Source organism: Lampetra fluviatilis, chromosome 61, assembly GCF_964198595.1.
Source record: "Lampetra fluviatilis chromosome 61, kcLamFluv1.1, whole genome shotgun sequence".
In the NCBI taxonomy this organism is placed as follows: domain Eukaryota; kingdom Metazoa; phylum Chordata; class Hyperoartia; order Petromyzontiformes; family Petromyzontidae; genus Lampetra; species Lampetra fluviatilis.
In genome coordinates, this window is record NC_136335.1 from 445,829 (window position 1) to 466,962 (window position 21,134).

A 21,134-nucleotide genomic window follows, 5' to 3' on the forward strand; every position below is an offset into this window, starting at 1 on the left:
ATCGTGACGTCGTCTGCAGCGTCGTCATCGTGACGTCGTCGTCGTGACGTCATCATAACGTCGTCATTGTGACGTCGGCGTCGTCATCGTGACGTCGTCGGCGGCGTTTTTGTTGCGACTTCATTCATCATCGCCGCTGTAGACGCTGCGTAAAGCGTGCGTTGAGTACTCGCCGCCATCATCGTCATCATTACTACTGCTACCATCATCACTACGAACACCATCATCACCATCACCACCATCCTCATCACCACCATCATCGTCATCATTACTACTGCTACCATCATCACTACTAACACCACCAACATCGTCATCATTACGACTGCCACCATTGCCACCATCACCACCATCATCATTACTACCATCATCATCACCACCACTATCATCGTTACTACTACCACCATCATCATCATCACCACACCAGCATCACCATCACCACCACCATCATCATTGTAGAGGTCATCACCGTCTTTCGTGTTTCGTTCACCGATGAGGTGTATGTCTGTGTGTGGGTGTCTGTGTGTCTGTGTGTGTGTCTGTGTGTGTCTGTGTGTGTGTGTCTGTGTGTGGGTGTCTGTGTGTCTGTGTGTTTGTGTGTGGGTGTCTGTGTCTGTGTGTGGGTGTCTGTGTGTCTGTGTGGGTGTCTGTGTGTCTGTCTGTGTGTGTCTATGTGTGTGTCTATGTGTGTGTGTTTACGCCTGTGTGTGTACCCACGTCCGTGTGTGTACCCGCGTCTGTGTGTGGGTGTACCCACGTCTGTGTGTGTCTGTGTGTGTACCAACGTCTGTGTGTGTGTGTGTGTGTACCCACGTCTGTCTGTGTGTGTGTACCCACGTCTGTCTGTGTGTGTGTGTACCCACGTCTGTCTGTGTGTGTGTGTACCCACGTCTGTCTGTGTGTGTGTACCCACGTCTGTCTGTGTGTGTGTGTACCCACGTCTGTCTGTGTGTGTGTGAGCTGTGGCGTAGTGGTTAGCGCTGCGCTCTGAACCCGACGACCCGAGTTCGATTCCCGCTCACGGCCAACACAAGTGACGATTATCTGAACCGGTCCTGGGCCTCCCCTAGGTCGACTCAGCCTCGAATGAGTACCTGGTGCGGTGTGTAGTAAACATCGCCGCTGGGGAGACAAAGGCGGCCGGGCGTGGTGCTGGCCACCCACCCCCTCGAGTGCCGTGCCGGCCTTCATAGGTGCTCGCTAACAGCACTTGCCCCGAAAAGTTTGCTAAAGGCTATACGGGGGATCTTTGTCTTTATGTGTTTGCGTACACCTTTGCATGCGTGTGTTGTGTGCGCGCGCGCGTGTCGGCATGATTGTGTCGTGCGTACACACGTGTGTGTGTGTCGCATGTGTGTGTGTTGTTGTCACGTGTGTGTGTCGCGTGTGTGTGTGTATGTGTCACGTGTGTGTGTGTCGCGTGTGTGTGTGTATGTGTCACGTGTGTGTGTGTCGCGTGTGTGTGCGTGTGGGCGTGTGTTTACGCGTGTGTGTGTGCGTGTGTGTATGTGTGTGTGTATGTATGTGCGTGTATGTGTGTGTATGTATGTGCGTATTGTGTATGTGTGCGTGTGTGTATGTGTGTGCGTGTATGTGTGTGCGTTCTGTATGTGTGTGTGTATATGTGCGTGTGTGTGTTAGTGTGTGTATGTGTGTGTATGTGTATGTACGTGTGTATGTACGTGTATGTGTGTATGTATGTGTGTGTGCACGTGTGTGTGCACGTGTGTGTGTATATGTGTGTATGTATGTGTGTATGTGTGTGTGTGTATGTGAGTATGTGTATGTGTGTATGTATGTGTGTGTATATGTGTGTGTGTATGTGTGTGTGTGTATGTGTGTGTGTATGTGTGTGTGTATGTGTGTGTGTATGTGTGTGTGTATGAGTGTGTGTATGAGTGTGTATGTGTGTGTGTATGAGTGTGTATGAGTGTGTATATGTGTGTGTATGTGTGTGTATGTGTGTATATGTGTGTGTGTATGTGTGTGTGTATGTGTGTGTGTATGTGTGTGTGTATGAGTGTGTATGAGTGTGTATGTGTGTATGTGTGTGTATGTGTGTATATGTGTGTGTGTATGTGTGTATATGTGTGTGTGTATGTGTGTGTGTGTATGTGTGTGTGTATGTGTGTGTGTATGAGTGTGTATGTGTGTATATGTGTGTGTGTATGTGTGTGTATGTGTATGTACGTGTGTATGTACGTGTATGTGTGTATGTATGTGTGTGTGCACGTGTGTGTGCACGTGTGTGTGTATATGTGTGTATGTATGTGTGTATGTGTGTGTGTGTATGTGAGTATGTGTATGTGTGTATGTATGTGTGTGTATATGTGTGTGTGTATGTGTGTGTGTGTATGTGTATGTGTGTATATGTGTGTGTGTATGTGTGTGTGTGTATGTGTGTGTGTATGTGTGTGTGTATGAGTGTGTATGTGTGTATATGTGTGTGTGTATGTGTGTGTGTATATGTGTGTGCACGTGCGCGTGCTGCATGCGCCGAGGCGGTGCCGAGGGTCTCTCCCGCGTGCCCCCCCCCCCCGTGCCCTCCCGTGAGCTATGCACGCGCGAGCCGCCTCGTGTCGTCGTCGTCGTGGTGATCGTCGTGGTCGTCGTCGTGTTTCGTGTCCCCCCCTCCTCCTCCTCCTCGTCGTGTGTCTCGTCGTGAGCCAGGGCGCATGCAGCACGAGCCCTGCTGTGACGTCAGTGTCGCCGCCGCCACCGCCACCGTCCAAAAGCCGTCGACGATTTCTACTTTGTGTTGACTGTCCCCAGGCAGGTCCCGCGCCGAGCCCCGACCGCTCGCAGGCGACCTCGTGAAAAGGAGCCCCGTGAGACGAATGCGCGTTGGTTCTACGAAACTCGCGGAGACGCACAGAGACCCAGAGACTGTGTAGAACCATAGAGACCCACAGAGACCCACAGAGACCCAGAGACTCGGTGTAGAACCAGAGACCCACAGAGACCCAGATACTTTGTGTAGAACCAGAGACGCACAGACTTTGTGTAGAACCATAGAGATCCACAGAGACCCCTACTAACAGTAAACTATATTGTTTTACCAGGTAAGGCCCACTTTAGCTATAACGCCCTTTTTGAAAAACCACCTGGCGACAAATGAGGGCACAACGAATTGACGTATCGTGTGTCAATGTACAGCAGCCACATCCTCTAAACGTGCGGAGGGTGTTTCTCAAAGTGGAGGGGGAAACCCGGAGGACCCAGGGAGAACACGCAAACTCCAAATATACAACAGGCGCTGTCAGGGTCGGGGTCGAACGCACGACCTCCTGCAGACCAGGCGAGGGAGTTAACATCTCCCAGCCGCCGTGGCGAGGTCCTTCAGCTCGGCCCGGGCCCCCTGACCCTCCAGACAGCCTCAACCCTCGCCTTGACGCCTGCCTCGACGTCGAACCCGGCCCCTGACCCGACTCCCAGCCCTACAGAAGCCCCACAAACTCCAACCCCTGACCCCCTACACCCAGGGCACAATACAACGCAGAGCCATAGCCCTGAGCCCACACCCTGTCCCTGCTGCGGCGGCGGCGTGGCTGCGAGTGACTTAGCTGTGTGACTTGTTCCCGCTGGTGGTGAGAGTGTAGACTTCAAGATTTCGCGTTCCCGTGGCGATGAGACCGTTCCGATGCCGATAGCGACGGTAATTTGGCACATTGCACGCTGACTGCCCCTACTGGACCCAGTAAAACCCCCTTACTCGGCCTCACGGGCACCGCGCCACGGCTCGTGTGATTCATTGTCGTGGCTTTGTGAGAGAGGGGGGGGCGGGGGGGCGGGGGGGCGACGTGATGACTCGAGACCCCGACACCTCTTGATGAGCACGCCTGGGCTACGCACGGTACAACACGGACAGACATACACCCCTGGGAGGGATTGTGAGTGGGACCCCTGGGAGGGATTGTAAGTGGGATCTCTGGGAGGGATTGTAAGTGGGAATCCTGGGAGGGATTGTGAGTGGGACCCCTGGGAGGGATTGTAAGTGGGATCTCTGGGAGGGATTGTAAGTGGGAATCCTGGGAGGGATTGTGAGTGGGACCCCTGGGAGGGATTGTAAGTGGGATCTCTTGGAGGGATTGTAAGTGGGAATCCTGGGAGGGATTGTGAGTGGGACCCCTGGGAGGGATTGTAAGTGGGATCTCTGGGAGGGATTGTAAGTGGGAATCCTGGGAGGGATTGTAAGTGGGAATCCTGGGAGGGATTGTAAGTGGGAGCTCCGGGAGGGATTGTAAGTGGGAGCTCTGGGAGGGATTGTAAGTGGGACCCCTGGGAGGGATTGTAAGTGGGACCCCTGGGAAGGATTGTAAGTGGGAGCTCCGGGAGGGATTGTAAGTGGGAATCCTGGGAGGGAATGTAAGTGGGAATCCTGGGAGGGATTGTAAGTGGGAGGTCCGGGAGGGATTGTAAGTGGGACCCCTGGGAGGGATTGTAAGTGGGAGCTCCGGGAGGGATTGTAAGTGGGAGCTCCGGGAGGGATTGTAAGTGGGACCCCTGGGAGGGATTGTAAGTGGGACCCCTGGGAGGGATTGTAAGTGGGAGCTCCGGGAGGGATTGTAAGTGGGAGCTCCGGGAGGGATTGTAAGTGGGAATCCTGGGAGGGATTGTGAGTGGGACCCCTGGGAGGGATTGTAAGTGGGAGCTCTGGGAGGGATTGTGAGTGGGACCCCTGGGAGGGATTGTAAGTGGGACCCCTGGGAGGGATTGTAAGTGGGAGCTCCGGGAGGGATTGTAAGTGGGAATCCTGGGAGGGATTGTAAGTGGGAATCCTGGGAGGGATTGTAAGTGGGAATTCTGGGAGGGATTGTAAGTGGGAGCTCCAGGAGGGATTGTAAGTGGGAGCTCTGGGAGGGATTGTAAGTGGGAATCCTGGGAGGGATTGTAAGTGGGAATCCTGGGAGGGATTGTAAGTAGGAATCCTGGGAGGGATTGTAAGTGGGAGCTCTGGGAGGGATTGTAAGTGGGAATCCTGGGAGGGATTGTAAGTGGGAGCTCCGGGAGGGATTGTAAGTGGGAGCTCTGGGAGGGATTGTAAGTGAGACCCCTGGGAGGGATTGTAAGTGGGAGCTCCGGGAGGGATTGTAAGTGGGAATCCTGGGAGGGATTGTAAGTGAGAATCCTGGGAGGGATTGTAAGTGGGAGCTCTGGGAGGGATTGTAAGTGGGAATCCTGGGAGGGATTGTGAGTGGGACCCCTGGGAGGGATTGTAAGTGGGAGCTCTGGGAGGAATTGTAAGTGGGAGCTCTGGGAGGGATTGTGAGTGGGACCCCTGGGAGGGATTGTAAGTGGGACCCCTGGGAGGGATTGTAAGTGGGACCCCTGGGAGGGATTGTAAGTGGGAGCTCCGGGAGGGATTGTAAGTGGGAGCTCCGGGAGGGATTGTAAGTGGGACCCCTGGGAGGGATTGTAAGTGGGACCCCTGGGAGGGATTGTAAGTGGGAGCTCCGGGAGGGATTGTAAGTGGGAGCTCCGGGAGGGATTGTAAGTGGGAATCCTGGGAGGGATTGTGAGTGGGACCCCTGGGAGGGATTGTAAGTGGGAGCTCTGGGAGGGATTGTGAGTGGGACCCCTGGGAGGGATTGTAAGTGGGACCCCTGGGAGGGATTGTAAGTGGGAGCTCCGGGAGGGATTGTAAGTGGGAATCCTGGGAGGGATTGTAAGTGGGAATCCTGGGAGGGATTGTAAGTGGGAATTCTGGGAGGGATTGTAAGTGGGAGCTCCAGGAGGGATTGTAAGTGGGAGCTCTGGGAGGGATTGTAAGTGGGAATCCTGGGAGGGATTGTAAGTGGGAATCCTGGGAGGGATTGTAAGTAGGAATCCTGGGAGGGATTGTAAGTGGGAGCTCTGGGAGGGATTGTAAGTGGGAATCCTGGGAGGGATTGTAAGTGGGAGCTCCGGGAGGGATTGTAAGTGGGAGCTCTGGGAGGGATTGTAAGTGAGACCCCTGGGAGGGATTGTAAGTGGGAGCTCCGGGAGGGATTGTAAGTGGGAATCCTGGGAGGGATTGTAAGTGAGAATCCTGGGAGGGATTGTAAGTGGGAGCTCTGGGAGGGATTGTAAGTGGGAATCCTGGGAGGGATTGTGAGTGGGACCCCTGGGAGGGATTGTAAGTGGGAGCTCTGGGAGGAATTGTAAGTGGGAGCTCTGGGAGGGATTGTGAGTGGGACCCCTGGGAGGGATTGTAAGTGGGACCCCTGGGAGGGATTGTAAGTGGGACCCCTGGGAGGGATTGTAAGTGGGAGCTCCGGGAGGGATTGTAAGTGGGAGCTCCGGGAGGGATTGTAAGTGGGACCCCTGGGAGGGATTGTAAGTGGGACCCCTGGGAGGGATTGTAAGTGGGAGCTCCGGGAGGGATTGTAAGTGGGAGCTCCGGGAGGGATTGTAAGTGGGAATCCTGGGAGGGATTGTGAGTGGGACCCCTGGGAGGGATTGTAAGTGGGAGCTCTGGGAGGGATTGTGAGTGGGACCCCTGGGAGGGATTGTAAGTGGGACCCCTGGGAGGGATTGTAAGTGGGAGCTCCGGGAGGGATTGTAAGTGGGAGCTCTGGGAGGGATTGTAAGTGAGACCCCTGGGAGGGATTGTAAGTGGGAGCTCCGGGAGGGATTGTAAGTGGGAATCCTGGGAGGGATTGTAAGTGAGAATCCTGGGAGGGATTGTAAGTGGGAGCTCTGGGAGGGATTGTAAGTGGGAATCCTGGGAGGGATTGTGAGTGGGACCCCTGGGAGGGATTGTAAGTGGGAGCTCTGGGAGGAATTGTAAGTGGGAGCTCTGGGAGGGATTGTGAGTGGGACCCCTGGGAGGGATTGTAAGTGGGACCCCTGGGAGGGATTGTAAGTGGGACCCCTGGGAGGGATTGTAAGTGGGAGCTCCGGGAGGGATTGTAAGTGGGAGCTCCGGGAGGGATTGTAAGTGGGACCCCTGGGAGGGATTGTAAGTGGGACCCCTGGGAGGGATTGTAAGTGGGAGCTCCGGGAGGGATTGTAAGTGGGAGCTCCGGGAGGGATTGTAAGTGGGAATCCTGGGAGGGATTGTGAGTGGGACCCCTGGGAGGGATTGTAAGTGGGAGCTCTGGGAGGGATTGTGAGTGGGACCCCTGGGAGGGATTGTAAGTGGGACCCCTGGGAGGGATTGTAAGTGGGAGCTCCGGGAGGGATTGTAAGTGGGAATCCTGGGAGGGATTGTAAGTGGGAATCCTGGGAGGGATTGTAAGTGGGAATTCTGGGAGGGATTGTAAGTGGGAGCTCCAGGAGGGATTGTAAGTGGGAGCTCTGGGAGGGATTGTAAGTGGGAATCCTGGGAGGGATTGTAAGTGGGAATCCTGGGAGGGATTGTAAGTAGGAATCCTGGGAGGGATTGTAAGTGGGAGCTCTGGGAGGGATTGTAAGTGGGAATCCTGGGAGGGATTGTAAGTGGGAGCTCCGGGAGGGATTGTAAGTGGGAGCTCTGGGAGGGATTGTAAGTGAGACCCCTGGGAGGGATTGTAAGTGGGAGCTCCGGGAGGGATTGTAAGTGGGAATCCTGGGAGGGATTGTAAGTGAGAATCCTGGGAGGGATTGTAAGTGGGAGCTCTGGGAGGGATTGTAAGTGGGAATCCTGGGAGGGATTGTGAGTGGGACCCCTGGGAGGGATTGTAAGTGGGAGCTCTGGGAGGAATTGTAAGTGGGAGCTCTGGGAGGGATTGTGAGTGGGACCCCTGGGAGGGATTGTAAGTGGGACCCCTGGGAGGGATTGTAAGTGGGACCCCTGGGAGGGATTGTAAGTGGGAGCTCCGGGAGGGATTGTAAGTGGGAGCTCCGGGAGGGATTGTAAGTGGGACCCCTGGGAGGGATTGTAAGTGGGACCCCTGGGAGGGATTGTAAGTGGGAGCTCCGGGAGGGATTGTAAGTGGGAGCTCCGGGAGGGATTGTAAGTGGGAATCCTGGGAGGGATTGTGAGTGGGACCCCTGGGAGGGATTGTAAGTGGGAGCTCTGGGAGGGATTGTGAGTGGGACCCCTGGGAGGGATTGTAAGTGGGACCCCTGGGAGGGATTGTAAGTGGGAGCTCCGGGAGGGATTGTAAGTGGGAATCCTGGGAGGGATTGTAAGTGGGAATCCTGGGAGGGATTGTAAGTGGGAATTCTGGGAGGGATTGTAAGTGGGAGCTCCAGGAGGGATTGTAAGTGGGAGCTCTGGGAGGGATTGTAAGTGGGAATCCTGGGAGGGATTGTAAGTGGGAATCCTGGGAGGGATTGTAAGTAGGAATCCTGGGAGGGATTGTAAGTGGGAGCTCTGGGAGGGATTGTAAGTGGGAATCCTGGGAGGGATTGTAAGTGGGAGCTCCGGGAGGGATTGTAAGTGGGAGCTCTGGGAGGGATTGTAAGTGAGACCCCTGGGAGGGATTGTAAGTGGGAGCTCCGGGAGGGATTGTAAGTGGGAATCCTGGGAGGGATTGTAAGTGGGAATCCTGGGAGGGATTGTAAGTGGGAGCTCTGGGAGGGATTGTAAGTGGGAATCCTGGGAGGGATTGTGAGTGGGACCCCTGGGAGGGATTGTAAGTGGGAGCTCTGGGATGAATTGTAAGTGGGAGCTCTGGGAGGGATTGTGAGTGGGACCCCTGGGAGGGATTGTAAGTGGGACCCCTGGGAGGGATTGTAAGTGGGAGCTCCGGGAGGGATTGTAAGTGGGAATCCTGGGAGGGATTGTAAGTGGGAATCCTGGGAGGGATTGTAAGTGGGAGCTCCGGGAGAGATTGTAAGTGGGACCCCTGGGAGGGATTGTAAGTGGGAGCTCCGGGAGGGATTGTAAGTGGGAGCCCTGGGAGGGATTGTAAGTGGGACCCCTGGGAGGGATTGTAAGTGGGAGCTCCGGGAGGGATTGTAAGTGGGAGCTCCGGGAGGGATTGTAAGTGGGAATCCTGGGAGGGATTGTGAGTGGGACCCCTGGGAGGGATTGTAAGTGGGAGCTCTGGGAGGGATTGTAAGTGGGAGCTCCGGGAGGGATTGTAAGTGGGAATCCTGGGAGGGATTGTAAGTGGGACCCCTGGGAGGGATTGTAAGTGGGAATCCTGGGAGGGATTGTAAGTGGGAGCTCCGGGAGGGATTGTAAGTGGGAATCCTGGGAGGGATTGTAAGTGGGAATCCTGGGAGGGATTGTAAGTGGGAGCTCTGGGAGGGATTGTAAGTGGGAATCCTGGGAGGGATTGTAAGTGGGAATCCTGGGAGGGATTGTAAGTGGGAGCTCTGGGAGGGATTGTAAGTGGGAATCCTGGGAGGGATTGTAAGTGGGAGCTCCGGGAGGGATTGTAAGTGGGAGCTCTGGGAGGGATTGTAAGTGGGACCCCTGGGAGGGATTGTAAGTGGGAGTTCCGGGAGGGATTGTAAGTGGGAATCCTGGGAGGGATTGTAAGTGGGAATCCTGGGAGGGATTGTAAGTGGGAGCTCTGGGAGGGATTGTAAGTGGGAATCCTGGGAGGGATTGTAAGTGGGAGCTCTGGGAGGGATTGTAAGTGGGAATCCTGGGAAGGATTGTAAGTGGGAGCTCCGGGAGGGATTGGAAGTGGCAATCCTGGGAGGGATTGTAAGTGGGAATCCTGGGAGGGATTGTAAGTGGGAGCTCTGGGAGGGATTGTAAGTGGGAATCCTGGGAGGGATTGTAAGTGGGAGCTCCGGGAGGGATTGTAAGTGGGACCCCTGGGAGGGATTGTAAGTGGGAGCTCCGGGAGGGATTGTAAGTGGGAATCCTGGGAGGGATTGTAAGTGGGAATCCTGGGAGGGATTGTAAGTGGGAGCTCTGGGAGGGATTGTAAGTGGGAATCCTGGGAGGGATTGTAAGTGGGAGCTCCGGGAGGGATTGTAAGTGGGAGCTCTGGGAGGGATTGTAAGTGGGAGCTCCGGGAGGGATTTTAAGTGGGAGCTCCGGGAGGGATTGTAAGTGGGAGCTCCGGGAGGGATTGTAAGTGGGAGCTCTGGGAGGGATTGTAAGTGGGAGCTCCGGGAGGGATTGTAAGTGGGACCCCTGGGAGGGATTGTAAGTGGGAGCTCTGGGAGGGATTGTAAGTGGGAGCTCCGGGAGGGATTGTAAGTGGGAATCCTGGGAGGGATTGTAAGTGGGAGCTCCGGGAGGGATTGTAAGTGGGAGCTCCGGGAGGGATTGTAAGTGGGAGCTCCGGGAGGGATTGTAAGTGGGAGCTCCGGGAGGGATTGTAAGTGGGACCCCTCGGAGGGATTGTAAGTGGGAGCTCCGGGAGGGATTGTAAGTGGGAGCTCTGGGAGGGATTGTAAGTGGGAGCTCCGGGAGGGATTGTAAGTGGGAATCCTGGGAGGGATTGTAAGTGGGAGCTCGGGGAGGGATTGTAAGTGGGAATCCTGGGAGGGATTGTAAGTGGGAGCTCCGGGAGGGATTTTAAGTGGGAGCTCCGGGAGGGATTTAAGTGGGAACTCCGGGAGGGATTGTAAGTGGGACCCCTGGGAGGGATTGTAAGTGGGAGCTCCGGGAGGGATTGTAAGTGGGACCCCTGGGAGGGATTGTAAGTGGGAGCTCTGGGAGGGATTGTAAGTGGGAGCTCCAGGAGGGATTGTAAGTGGGAATCCTGGGAGGGATTGTAAGTGGGAGCTCCGGGAGGGATTGTAAGTGGGAATCCTGGGAGGGATTGTAAGTGGGAGCTCCGGGAGGGATTGTAAGTGGGAGCTCCGGGAGGGATTGTAAGTGGGAGCTCCGGGAGGGATTGTAAGTGGGAGCTCCGGGAGGGATTGTAAGTGGGACCCCTCAGAGGGATTGTAAGTGGGAGCTCCGGGAGGGATTGTAAGTGGGAGCTCCGGGAGGGATCGTAAGTGGGAATCCTGGGAGGGATTGTAAGTGGGAATCCTGGGAGGGATTGTAAGTGGGAGCTCTGGGAGGGATTGTAAGTGGGAATCCTGGGAGGGATTGTAAGTGGGAGCTCCGGGAGGGATTGTAAGTGGGAGCTCCGGGAGGGATTGTAAGTGGGAGCTCCGGGAGGGATTGTAAGTGGGAGCTCCAGGAGGGATTGTAAGTGGGACCCCTCGGAGGGATTGTAAGTGGGAGCTCCGGGAGGGATTGTAAGTGGGAGCTCTGGGAGGGATTGTAAGTGGGAGCTCCGGGAGGGATTTAAGTGGGAACTCTGGGAGGGATTGTAAGTGGGACCCCTGGGAGGGATTGTAAGTGGGAGCTCCGGGAGGGATTGTAAGTGGGAGCTCCGGGAGGGATTGTAAGTGGGACCCCTCGGAGGGATTGTAAGTGGGAGCTCCGGGAGGGATTGTAAGTGGGAGCTCTGGGAGGGATTGTAAGTGGGAGCTCCGGGAGGGATTTAAGTGGGAACTCCGGGAGGGATTGTAAGTGGGACCCCTGGGAGGGATTGTAAGTGGGAGCTCCGGGAGGGATTGTAAGTGGGACCCCTGGGAGGGATTGTAAGTGGGAGCTCTGGGAGGGATTGTAAGTGGGAGCTCCAGGAGGGATTGTAAGTGGGAATCCTGGGAGGGATTGTAAGTGGGAGCTCCGGGAGGGATTGTAAGTGGGAGCTCCGGGAGGGATTGTAAGTGGGACCCCTCGGAGGGATTGTAAGTGGGAGCTCCGGGAGGGATTGTAAGTGGGAGCTCCGGGAGGGATCGTAAGTGGGAATCCTGGGAGGGATTGTAAGTGGGAATCCTGGGAGGGATTGTAAGTGGGAGCTCTGGGAGGGATTGTAAGTGGGAATCCTGGGAGGGATTGTAAGTGGGAGCTCCAGGAGGGATTGTAAGTGGGAGCTCCGGGAGGGATTGTAAGTGGGAGCTCCGGAAGGGATTGTAAGTGGGACCCCTGGGAGGGATTGTAAGTGGGAGCTCCGGGAGGGATTGTAAGTGGGACCCCTGGGAGGGATTGTAAGTGGGAGCTCTGGGAGGGATTGTAAGTGGGAGCTCCGGGAGGGATTGTAAGTGGGAATCCTGGGAGGGATTGTAAGTGGGAGCTCTGGGAGGGATTGTAAGTGGGAATCCTGGGAGGGATTGTAAGTGGGAGCTCCGGGAGGGATTGTAAGTGGGACCCCTGGGAGGGATTGTAAGTGGGAGCTCCGGGAGGGATTGGAAGTGGGAATCCTGGGAGGGATTGTAAGTGGGAGCTCTGGGAGGGATTGTAAGTGGGAATCCTGGGAGGGATTGTAAGTGGGAGCTCCGGGAGGGATTGTAAGTGGGAATCCTGGGAGGGATTGTAAGTGGGAGCTCCGGGAGGGATTGTAAGTGGGAGCTCTGGGAGGGATTGTAAGCGGGAGCTCCGGGAGGGATTGTAAGTTGGACCTCTGGGAGGGATTGTAAGTGGGAGCTCCGGGAGAGATTGTAAGTAGGACCCTTGGGAGGGATTGTAAGTCGGACAACCCCTAACCCCAAAACATCCCTAACCCTCTAACCATTAATACCAATCGCATAACCCTATCCCTAAACCCTCTAACCCTAACCCCCGAACTCTAAACCCTAACCCTCTAACCCGCACCCTGAACCCTCAACCCTCTAACGCTAACCCCCTAACCCCTAACCGCTAACCCTTAAACTCTAACCGCTAACTCCCTAACCACTAACGGCTAACCCTTAAACTATAACCCCTAACCACTAACCCTCTAACCGTGCATACTGTATATGGCCACTACGGAGCACGCGGGCCCGCTGCTCTGACCCAGGCTCTAATTGACCCCTCGTCACGTGACCCGACTCCACAACCGTCAACTCAAAAACGGGCAGCCCGCGTGCGTCACGTGACCCCCCCCCCCCCCTTCTCTCCGCCTTCACACCACTAGTGACTGCTGCAGTGTAACACGTGGTCGCAGTGTAACACGTGGTCGCAGTGTAACACGTGGTCGCAGTGTAACACGTGGTCGCAGTGTAACACGTGGTCGCAGTTTAACACGTGGTTGGCGGCTTTCGCGACAAATATCACCCAAATATGTGAGGTTAGATCGCGTAAATATACGCGTGTCGTTTAACCCTCCACCACCCGACACAGCCAACTCGTAAGGGTTGTCACGTAAACCTCACCTGGCGCTCCTCAAAAGATGCAGAGATTCAAAGTAAATGCCACGCAGTTAAAGTAACTCATCACATTAGGTCACGTAAAGCTAATCGAATACTACATAAAGCTCGTGAATTGTTGCTAAAACAGAGAGAATAGAGCGCACTAGAAGTTAACTAAGTCAAATTTATAAAGCACCAATGTCCTTACACGTAAACATTAGTAACAGTGTCTCTGCAATATAATCGACACAATTACACAGCAATCAGCTGATAATGTATTTAACAAAACTAACACGACCGAAATGAACAAATGTGCTAGACTAACGAACAACTCTCAACTAAAAATGAACATTTTATAAACAAACGGTTGTCAACAGGACTAGCATTTACTTATCCAGCGATGTGGTTCAGTCATGTCTCAAGGCCTTAACTTTGCAGTTGCCCTCACGTACAAATCCCTGTCGATGAGATAATTGCGGAAATGGAATCATCTGTTAGACATCTCCCCCCTAATCAAGCATCAAACAATGCGTTGTTTAAATGCATTCCTATACAGCCCCCAATACTTCAATAGAGGTTACCGTTGGCACGGCTATTTTACTACACACAGTGGACAGGAAGGACAAGATCGATGGGCCCGCATAATGCGCATGCATCGTGTACGTCGACTCAAGAGCGCAGAAGCGCGGTCACCACATCTACGCCTCGATATAAGGAAAGAAACAGGTGGACTTCTCCACAAATCTGGCTGTCGCCTTATGAAGCTAGTTGTAATTACTGGCGAAACGTCGTACTCAGATTGTAAATGTTGAGGCTTGGCTCTCCAACACAACGGTTAATGCTGTACTAGTTTACTTCACTATACACTACACTACTATACACAATACACTACACAACTATACTATACACTAGTGCTGTACTAGTTTACGACACTATACACTACACTATACACTACTATACACTACACTATACACTACACTACACAGTGTTAGTCTATGGGCAGTGTTGAGTCTATGGGCAGTGTTTAGTATATGGGCAGTGTTGAGTCTGTGGGCAGTGTTGAGTCTGTGGGTAGTGTTGAGTCTGTGGGCAGTGTTTAGTCTATGGGCAGTGTTTAGTCTATGGGCAGTGTTGAGTCTATGGGCAGTGTTGAGTCTGTGGGCAGTGTTGAGTCTGTGGGCAGTGTTGAGTCTGTGGGCAGTGTTTAGTCTATGGGCAGTGTTTAGTCTATGGGCAGTGTTGAGTCTATGGGCAGTGTTGAGTCTGTGGGCAGTGTTGAGTCTGTGGGCAGTGTTGAATCTGTGGGCAGTGTTGAGTCTGTGGGCAGTGTTGAGTCTATGGGCAGTGTTGAGTCTATGGGCAGTGTTGAGTCTGTGCGCAGTGTTGAGTCTGTGGGCAGTGTTGAGTCTGTGGGCAGTGTTGAGTCTGTGGGTAGTGTTGAGTCTGTGGGCAGTGTTTAGTCTATGGGCAGTGTTGAGTCTATGGTGCAGTGTGTACGTATGAACATATTTCTCACCGCACGTAGCCCACCGTGCTAACCCCGACTAACACGAGGCACACAAATGTAAAGACGAGAGAGAGAGAGACCATTCCCCAGTCGAGTTGATTTTTTTTATTCATAAAATCCACGCACGCGTGCACGCGCAAGGACTTCACTGGTACAGCAGCAGCGGCGGCGGCAGCGTCCCAAAGCGACGAGTCGCAGACTTCGGAAAAAACCCACAACGTGCCGCCAAGACACAGACGAGAACCGTTCCAGATCGGACACGGCGGAGGCGGTGGGGGGCAGGGCACCTCCCCACCCCAAACCCACCCCCTAGTCACAATCACAGCAGCAGGCAGTCCAAATGGTACACCCCCCCCACCCAATACCCACCCAGCCCGCACAATCGCTTGCGAAGCAAAGCAATGGACAAATGAATGAATGGACGAATCGATGCCCGAAAGACACCGGCAGAATAGCAATCTGCGTGGGGATCTCCCCGCCCCTACCCACCCCGAGCGGTACAGCCGCCGCAGCCTTGCAGCACGGCAGCTGCAGCCTTGCAGCGCGGCAGCCGCAGCCTTGCAGCCTGCAGCCGCAACCTTGCAGCCTGCAGCCGCAGCCTTGCAGCCTGCAGCATGCGGCTGCAGCACGGCAGCCGCAGCCTTGCAGCCTGCTACCGCAGCCTTGCAGCCTGCAGCATGCGCTTGCAGCACGGCAGACGCAGCCTTGCAGCACGGCAGCTGCAAGGCTGCAGCAGAGCAGCTAGAGTGATTCCCCCCCCGCCCACACTGCCAGAGGCGCGGTGGCGAGCGCAAGGATCGGTCCCCGTGCCCACCCGTTGCTCGCACGTCGAGAGAGCTGGAGAACCACTCCTCAGTGTCGGGGCGGAGGTGGCGGCTCGAGGCCACGTGCACGTGGCCTCGAGCCGCCACCCCTCGCTGCTGCTGCCGCCCCACTCTGCCGTGCTGGATTACAGCTGCAGCCACGTGCAGCACCGCCACGCGGCTAGCCACGCGGCTAGCCACGCGGCTAGCCACGCGGCTAGTCACGCGGCTAGTCACGCGGCTAGTCACGCGGCTAGTCACGCGGCTAGTCACGCGGCTAGTCACGCGGCTCGACATGCTCCCCCCCCCACCTCCCCCCCAGCAAGGACGGCTGTCGAGGTCTATCGTATTGTGGAGTGGGTTGTTGTTGCCGAGTTAGCAGGCCTGACACAAGCCGTTACTCCACCATCAACCGCTTGCTGTACGCCATGCTGCACGGAGACGATCGATTCTTGAACTCACGACGCCGAGTTATTCTTTTTACAAATGCACAAGGGGTTGTACGCATCGCCTACCACAACGTGCAGCGTCTTCGTGCCAACAGTGACGTCACCCATGCCGCGTGACCTACACCTTGTGACCTCACCCATGCTGCGTGACGTCACCCATGCCGCATGACGTCACCCATGCCACGTGACTCCACCTTGTGACCTTTCACCCATGCCGCGTGACCCTACCTTGTGCCCTATTAATCACAGGCCACACGTACAGCGCCACCGTCCCATTACATGAAGGGCTCCACCAAACGGTCCCCGCCACCTTTGCTTGCATTCCCCGCAACGTGCAGTAGAGCGCAAAGCCATGCAAGTCATTCCACGTCATCATCCGTTCACAGAGTCATGCCGTGTGCTCGGTCACGGCGACCTGGATTCCCGGATACACGGCCAGCCCATCGGCTGCGAACACTCGGCATCCCAGGATGGGCTCGGCCCTCTCAAGAGAACACGCCTCCCTCTCAACATACTGGGGGTTCACTCAGGGTCAGGCTGGGCCCTGTATGTTAGCAGCGGGATACTGCGTGCCCTCGGACAAGACGGGAGTGGATAAACCGCAGTGATCATGACGTCATGTTGTAGCAATGCGCCACCGCCACACGGCAACCGCTCGCTCTCGTCGAGAGGACGACTCGGAGGTGCGAGGCCGAACCACAGACAAGGCAGCAGACGCACAACAAGCCGGCGCCAACAATTGCCCAAGCTCTGCGGCCTTGTATATGCGGTGTTATCGGCCAATTGATGGAGTGTTTATACGCGTGGGAGGAAACCAGAGCACCCGGAAAAAAGACCCGCGCGTGTGAGGGGGTAAACACTCGACCCCATGCAGACAGAACGGGGTTGAGCGCACATCGTTGCTGAACCGCCACCTCCAGGCAAAGCCAGGTGACGACTCCTGCTTGACGCCCAAGGGGAAGGGAGTTTCACACAGCCACCTGTGCCCGGTGATCCACCACCAGCCCCCCCCCCCGCTGCCTCCACATCTCTGGATCAGACAGTGCGGCGCAAACCGCTTGCGGCCTAATGGCCGCCGCCACCACCCCCCCCACCGCCGCCCGGCTAAACCACGGCGTCCCCCGCACGGGTCCCCCGCACACTGCAGGGTGTCTCTGCAGCAACCAAGCGTAGAAGGCGCAAAGCCCCGAAGCCCACAAACGCAACGGGCGCGCAGCAGAGCGCCGCTTGGCCCTCGTCATTAAGGGCCGCGTCCCCTCCGCACGCCGCTGCTCTGGAGGGAGCGCGGCCCTGAGGTGCCGGCGGCCTTTGGGCGCCTGCGGGGATGACCCCCGGTGCCGGCGGGGGTGGCCCGCGCGCCGACAGGGCCCCAAGCTCCCTCGCGGACGCTTTGCGGATGGCTGCGGACGGTCCAGAATTGGCGCGGGATTTTCCCAGTGGGTTTCGAGCGCCGCATTTTTAAGGTGTGCTACGTGTTGCTCGTCACACACACACACATATACATACACACACAGCGATTGCTTTTACGGTATACATTCAGAGCAATGTAAAGAACAGTACGAGCTGTAAAATGAGGCAGAATTTGGTGTTCATGAAAATAACGGGAGTTTGTAGGGGAACAAAAATTTATATAAAGGGGGCAACCCACGTCCACCCACCCCACTAAATTACTCCGGTTTTGAGGACACGCTGCATTTCTCTGGGTCGGGGTCACGGCTGGTCGAACGGCATGCACCACGCGCAGCGCCTTGCAAGCTCACGGCTCACGGCCCACGTGCGAGCCTATCCCACCAAATGCGTTTAAAGAGTTGAGCAGCGCTGCCACCCACCATACGAACGCGTTGGGGTCATCTCTCAGCCCTGCCTGCACGCGTTGCGGGCGACTGGACACACACAACACCCCAGTGGCCGCTCGATTGGATACACGGACGGGTACCGGTCAGCGCAGTGAAGTCGGCATTTCAGAGGCGACCCGCTTCGATACAATCCCCCAAGCGCCGGCGGCAGACAACAACGGCGCACATTCCTTAAACCCCGACCCCCCCGCCCCGTGCCCTCCCAACAACCTCGGACCACCCAGCGGAGGCTTCGCGGATAGTGGAGCGGCAGGTCGTGCACGGTGGGGTAAAGCGTGGGTACCGCCTGCATGCCGGCCGGGAGGAGTCAACGCAGACGAGGAGTGGGAATGGTGGAAAGCGGCCGCGGCGCCGAGCCGGTACTACCGACGATTGCCAAGGCTCTGCCGTCCTCTATGCACGAAGGCGGTCGGACAAAAAAACCCACACAGACCCCGTGCGTGCGAGGGGTGGGGGAACACACCCGTTAGAGATGGGACACATGGAGATTCAGCCACATTCTGCCGTTACCACCATTCTCCTGGCGAGCTGGGGAAGTGGGGGGGGGGAACTGGGGGTTCGGCTCCCGAGCGCTCCCCTCCTCCTCCGGCAGTCGAGGGGCGAGGAAAGGAGCGCCTTTCCACCGGCGGCGTGGCGCGAGATTCCAGGCACTAGCGCCTTCGACGTGCCGGCGCTCGCGAGCCCACCCCCCCCTCCCCCCCCGCCGACTCGGCACCGCCGGGGGAGGGGAAGGGACGGGCGAGGGAGGGCAGCGAGGGAGGTGCGGAGGCTGTCGGCCTCAGCAGATGGTGTCCGTGTTGAACGCGAGCTGAGCCTACGGCGAGACGGAGGGGGGTTAGGGGGGAGGAGCCAGCGGGAGAATGAGGAGGGAAGGTCCTCTTGAGGCTCCCGACGTGCGATGGTCCCTCGCTTGTGCGCTTAACTGGCGGTACGGAGTCTGGCGAGTGGCTGGTCAGGGCAACGTCCAGTTGCATATTTTTGTTGCGGATGTTAGCACGAGCACTGGTTTGTGGGCAATCACCCCTCGTGGTCAAATGTGTCCGATTTTCTCCAGGGTGAGAACATCTTTCCACGGTGGCTAGGAGATGTTAACTACCTCGCCTGGTATGCAGGAGGTCATGGGCCCGATCCCGACCCGGACGCCTGCTGCTGTATATGTGGAGCTTGCATGTGGTCCCCGTAGATTTTTCTCCAGGTCCTCTGTTTTTTCCCTCCACATTTAGAATCGACGTTTAGAGTATTTGGCTGCTGCTATAAATTTCCACGTTATAAGCCACTTCGTTGAGTTATCATTCTTGGCCAGATCGCTTCAGAAAAATATCTACATAGCTCAGTGGGCCTCACTTTGTAAAATTTAAAATAGTTTAGTTCGTTAACAAGTGGTACGGAAGCTGGTGGGTGGCTATCAGGCCAACATGCATTTGCATCTTTTTTTGAGAATGTTAATATAATGAGCTCCGAGAATATAATTTTTTCCCCTTGTTTCTGGCAACAAAAAAACACCTTTTACAAAGAATCATGTCTGCATGAACCACAATGTTTGTGGTCAGAATGCAAAAAAAAAAAACTGATATCTGCATTGTCTTTGAAACTGATTGGTCCACACCAGAGACAGCTTTCTTTTGAACCTCGTCTCAAACGGTGGTAGGACACCAAAAGGCGTACAGCACAAAGACAATCCACTATCAGAATAATACGAGCTGGGGGTGAGCATCTACATCATAGGACCTCCTTTGTTGCCTGAAAAAAAGGGGAAAAAACCTATTCTCATATTTTGGTGCTGGCAAAGGAGGTCCCATGATATAATGAGCTCTGGTTTGGACATTATCATTAACCCCTTGCGGGCAGCGAGTCCGGTTTTCTCCACGGTGAGTCCCTAACAGCACAGCACCACTTTACACGCGAGTCTCACTAGAGTCGGATCAAGTCTACGGGAGGTACCGCGACCCCCATGCTACGCACGGGACGGGCGGACAAACGAACGAACAGAACCGATGGGATGAACGCGGTGGTAACTTGCCAACCCGCCCGTTGCTGGACGTCCAGATTCCTCCTACAGTCTACATACAGATTCCGATTCATGAAGGCTGTCAACCTCAGCGGGAAAGCGTTGGTAAAGTAGAAATAAGAATGATAATAAGCAGACCTCTGGTCGCTACACAGCTGAATGTATCCCACGCTCACCCTGTCCTCCTCGAAGCTCACGAGGCCGTCCTCGTCGCCGCTGACCAGCTGCTCGTCATCGCCGGTGCACGGCCCGGCCCTCTCCTCCTCCTCCTCCTCCTCGTCGTCATCGCCGCGCCTCCGCCGTGGCGCTTCCCGGATGAGCGCCTGCAGCTCCGCCGAGCGGGCGGCGCCGCGGCACAGCCAGGCCGGCGCCGGCGGCGGGCAGGCCGGCGACAACGGTGGGCAGCAGGGGGGGCAGCACGGGGGGCAGCACGGGGGGCAGCAGGGTAGGCAGCTTGCGGCGCCGCGGCCCGGCGCGACGGGGCCCGAGCCGCTCTCCTGCTGCTCGAGATTGTCGCTCTGCTTCTTGGCGAAGTTCACGAACACCTGCGGGTCGCAACCGCACCGCACCGTGACCGCACCGTGACCGCACCGTGACCGCACCGTGACCGCACCGTGACCGCACCGTGACCGCACCGTGACCGCACCGTGACCGCACCGTGACCGCACCGCACAGTGACATTCCAAGCTCCCCTGCCCTCCGCTGACTTTTGTCAGGATATCAGCGAAACGGCCTCAGTGTTTCCAACACGGCCGTCGTGCACTCCCCGCGAGCGAGCGACACACACACACACACTCTCTCTCTCACGTTGTCGAGCGTGGTCTGGCTGACGGAGTAGTCCTCCACGCCCAGCACGTCCAGCACCTGCTCCATCTTGGTGAAGACCGCGGCGAGCGACAGGGTCTCCGACTTGAGCTGGTACTGCACCTTGGTGTGGTGCCTCTCCTGCACGCACGCCGCATGGGTATCACACACGCACACACACCACACACGCACGGGTATCTCACACACACACACCGCACACACACGGGTATCACACACACACCGCACACGCGCGGGTATCACACACACACACACCGCACACACACATTGCACATGCGCGGGTATCTCACACACACCACACACACACCCACACCGCACACGTGCGGGTATCACATACCAGAGGTGTGGACTCGAGTCATGTGACTTGGACTCGAGTCAGACTCGAGTCATGAATTTGATGACTTGCGACTCGACTTGGACTTGCATAACAATGACTTTGTCCCACCTCTGTCACATACACACACACACCTACACCGCACACGCGCGGGTATTTCACATACACACCGGACATGCGCGGGCATCACAACCACACTCACCGCACACGCGCGGGTATCTCACACACACACACCACACATGCATGGGAATAGAAGATCAGATGTTGGAAAGCAGCCGAGCCATGGGGAGGCAGCAGCCGCCACCCAGTGAGGACCCGGTGCGACCAACAATTGGGTCTCCGTGCGAGTCTACGCTTCTCCACGTGGGTCTACGGCT

At 56.2% G+C, this 21,134-nt stretch overlaps 1 protein-coding gene across 2 annotated transcripts in view; it reads right to left on the bottom strand.

The window, feature by feature from the left end:
• Positions 1-15,402: 15,402 nt before the first annotated feature.
• ABCA2 (ATP binding cassette subfamily A member 2) overlaps positions 15,403-21,134 on the bottom strand; it is a 63,515-nt gene continuing 57,783 nt past the window's right edge. For both annotated transcript variants that reach the window (XM_078881310.1, XM_078881309.1), the window contains exons 48-50: positions 20,409-20,546; positions 19,778-20,146; positions 15,403-18,407 (exon numbers count right to left, since the gene is read on the bottom strand). In XM_078881310.1, the coding sequence (XP_078737436.1) occupies positions 18,372-18,407; positions 19,778-20,146; positions 20,409-20,546 (543 nt within the window). In that variant the 3' untranslated portion in view covers positions 15,403-18,371. The remainder of the gene's footprint in view (positions 18,408-19,777; positions 20,147-20,408; positions 20,547-21,134) is intronic.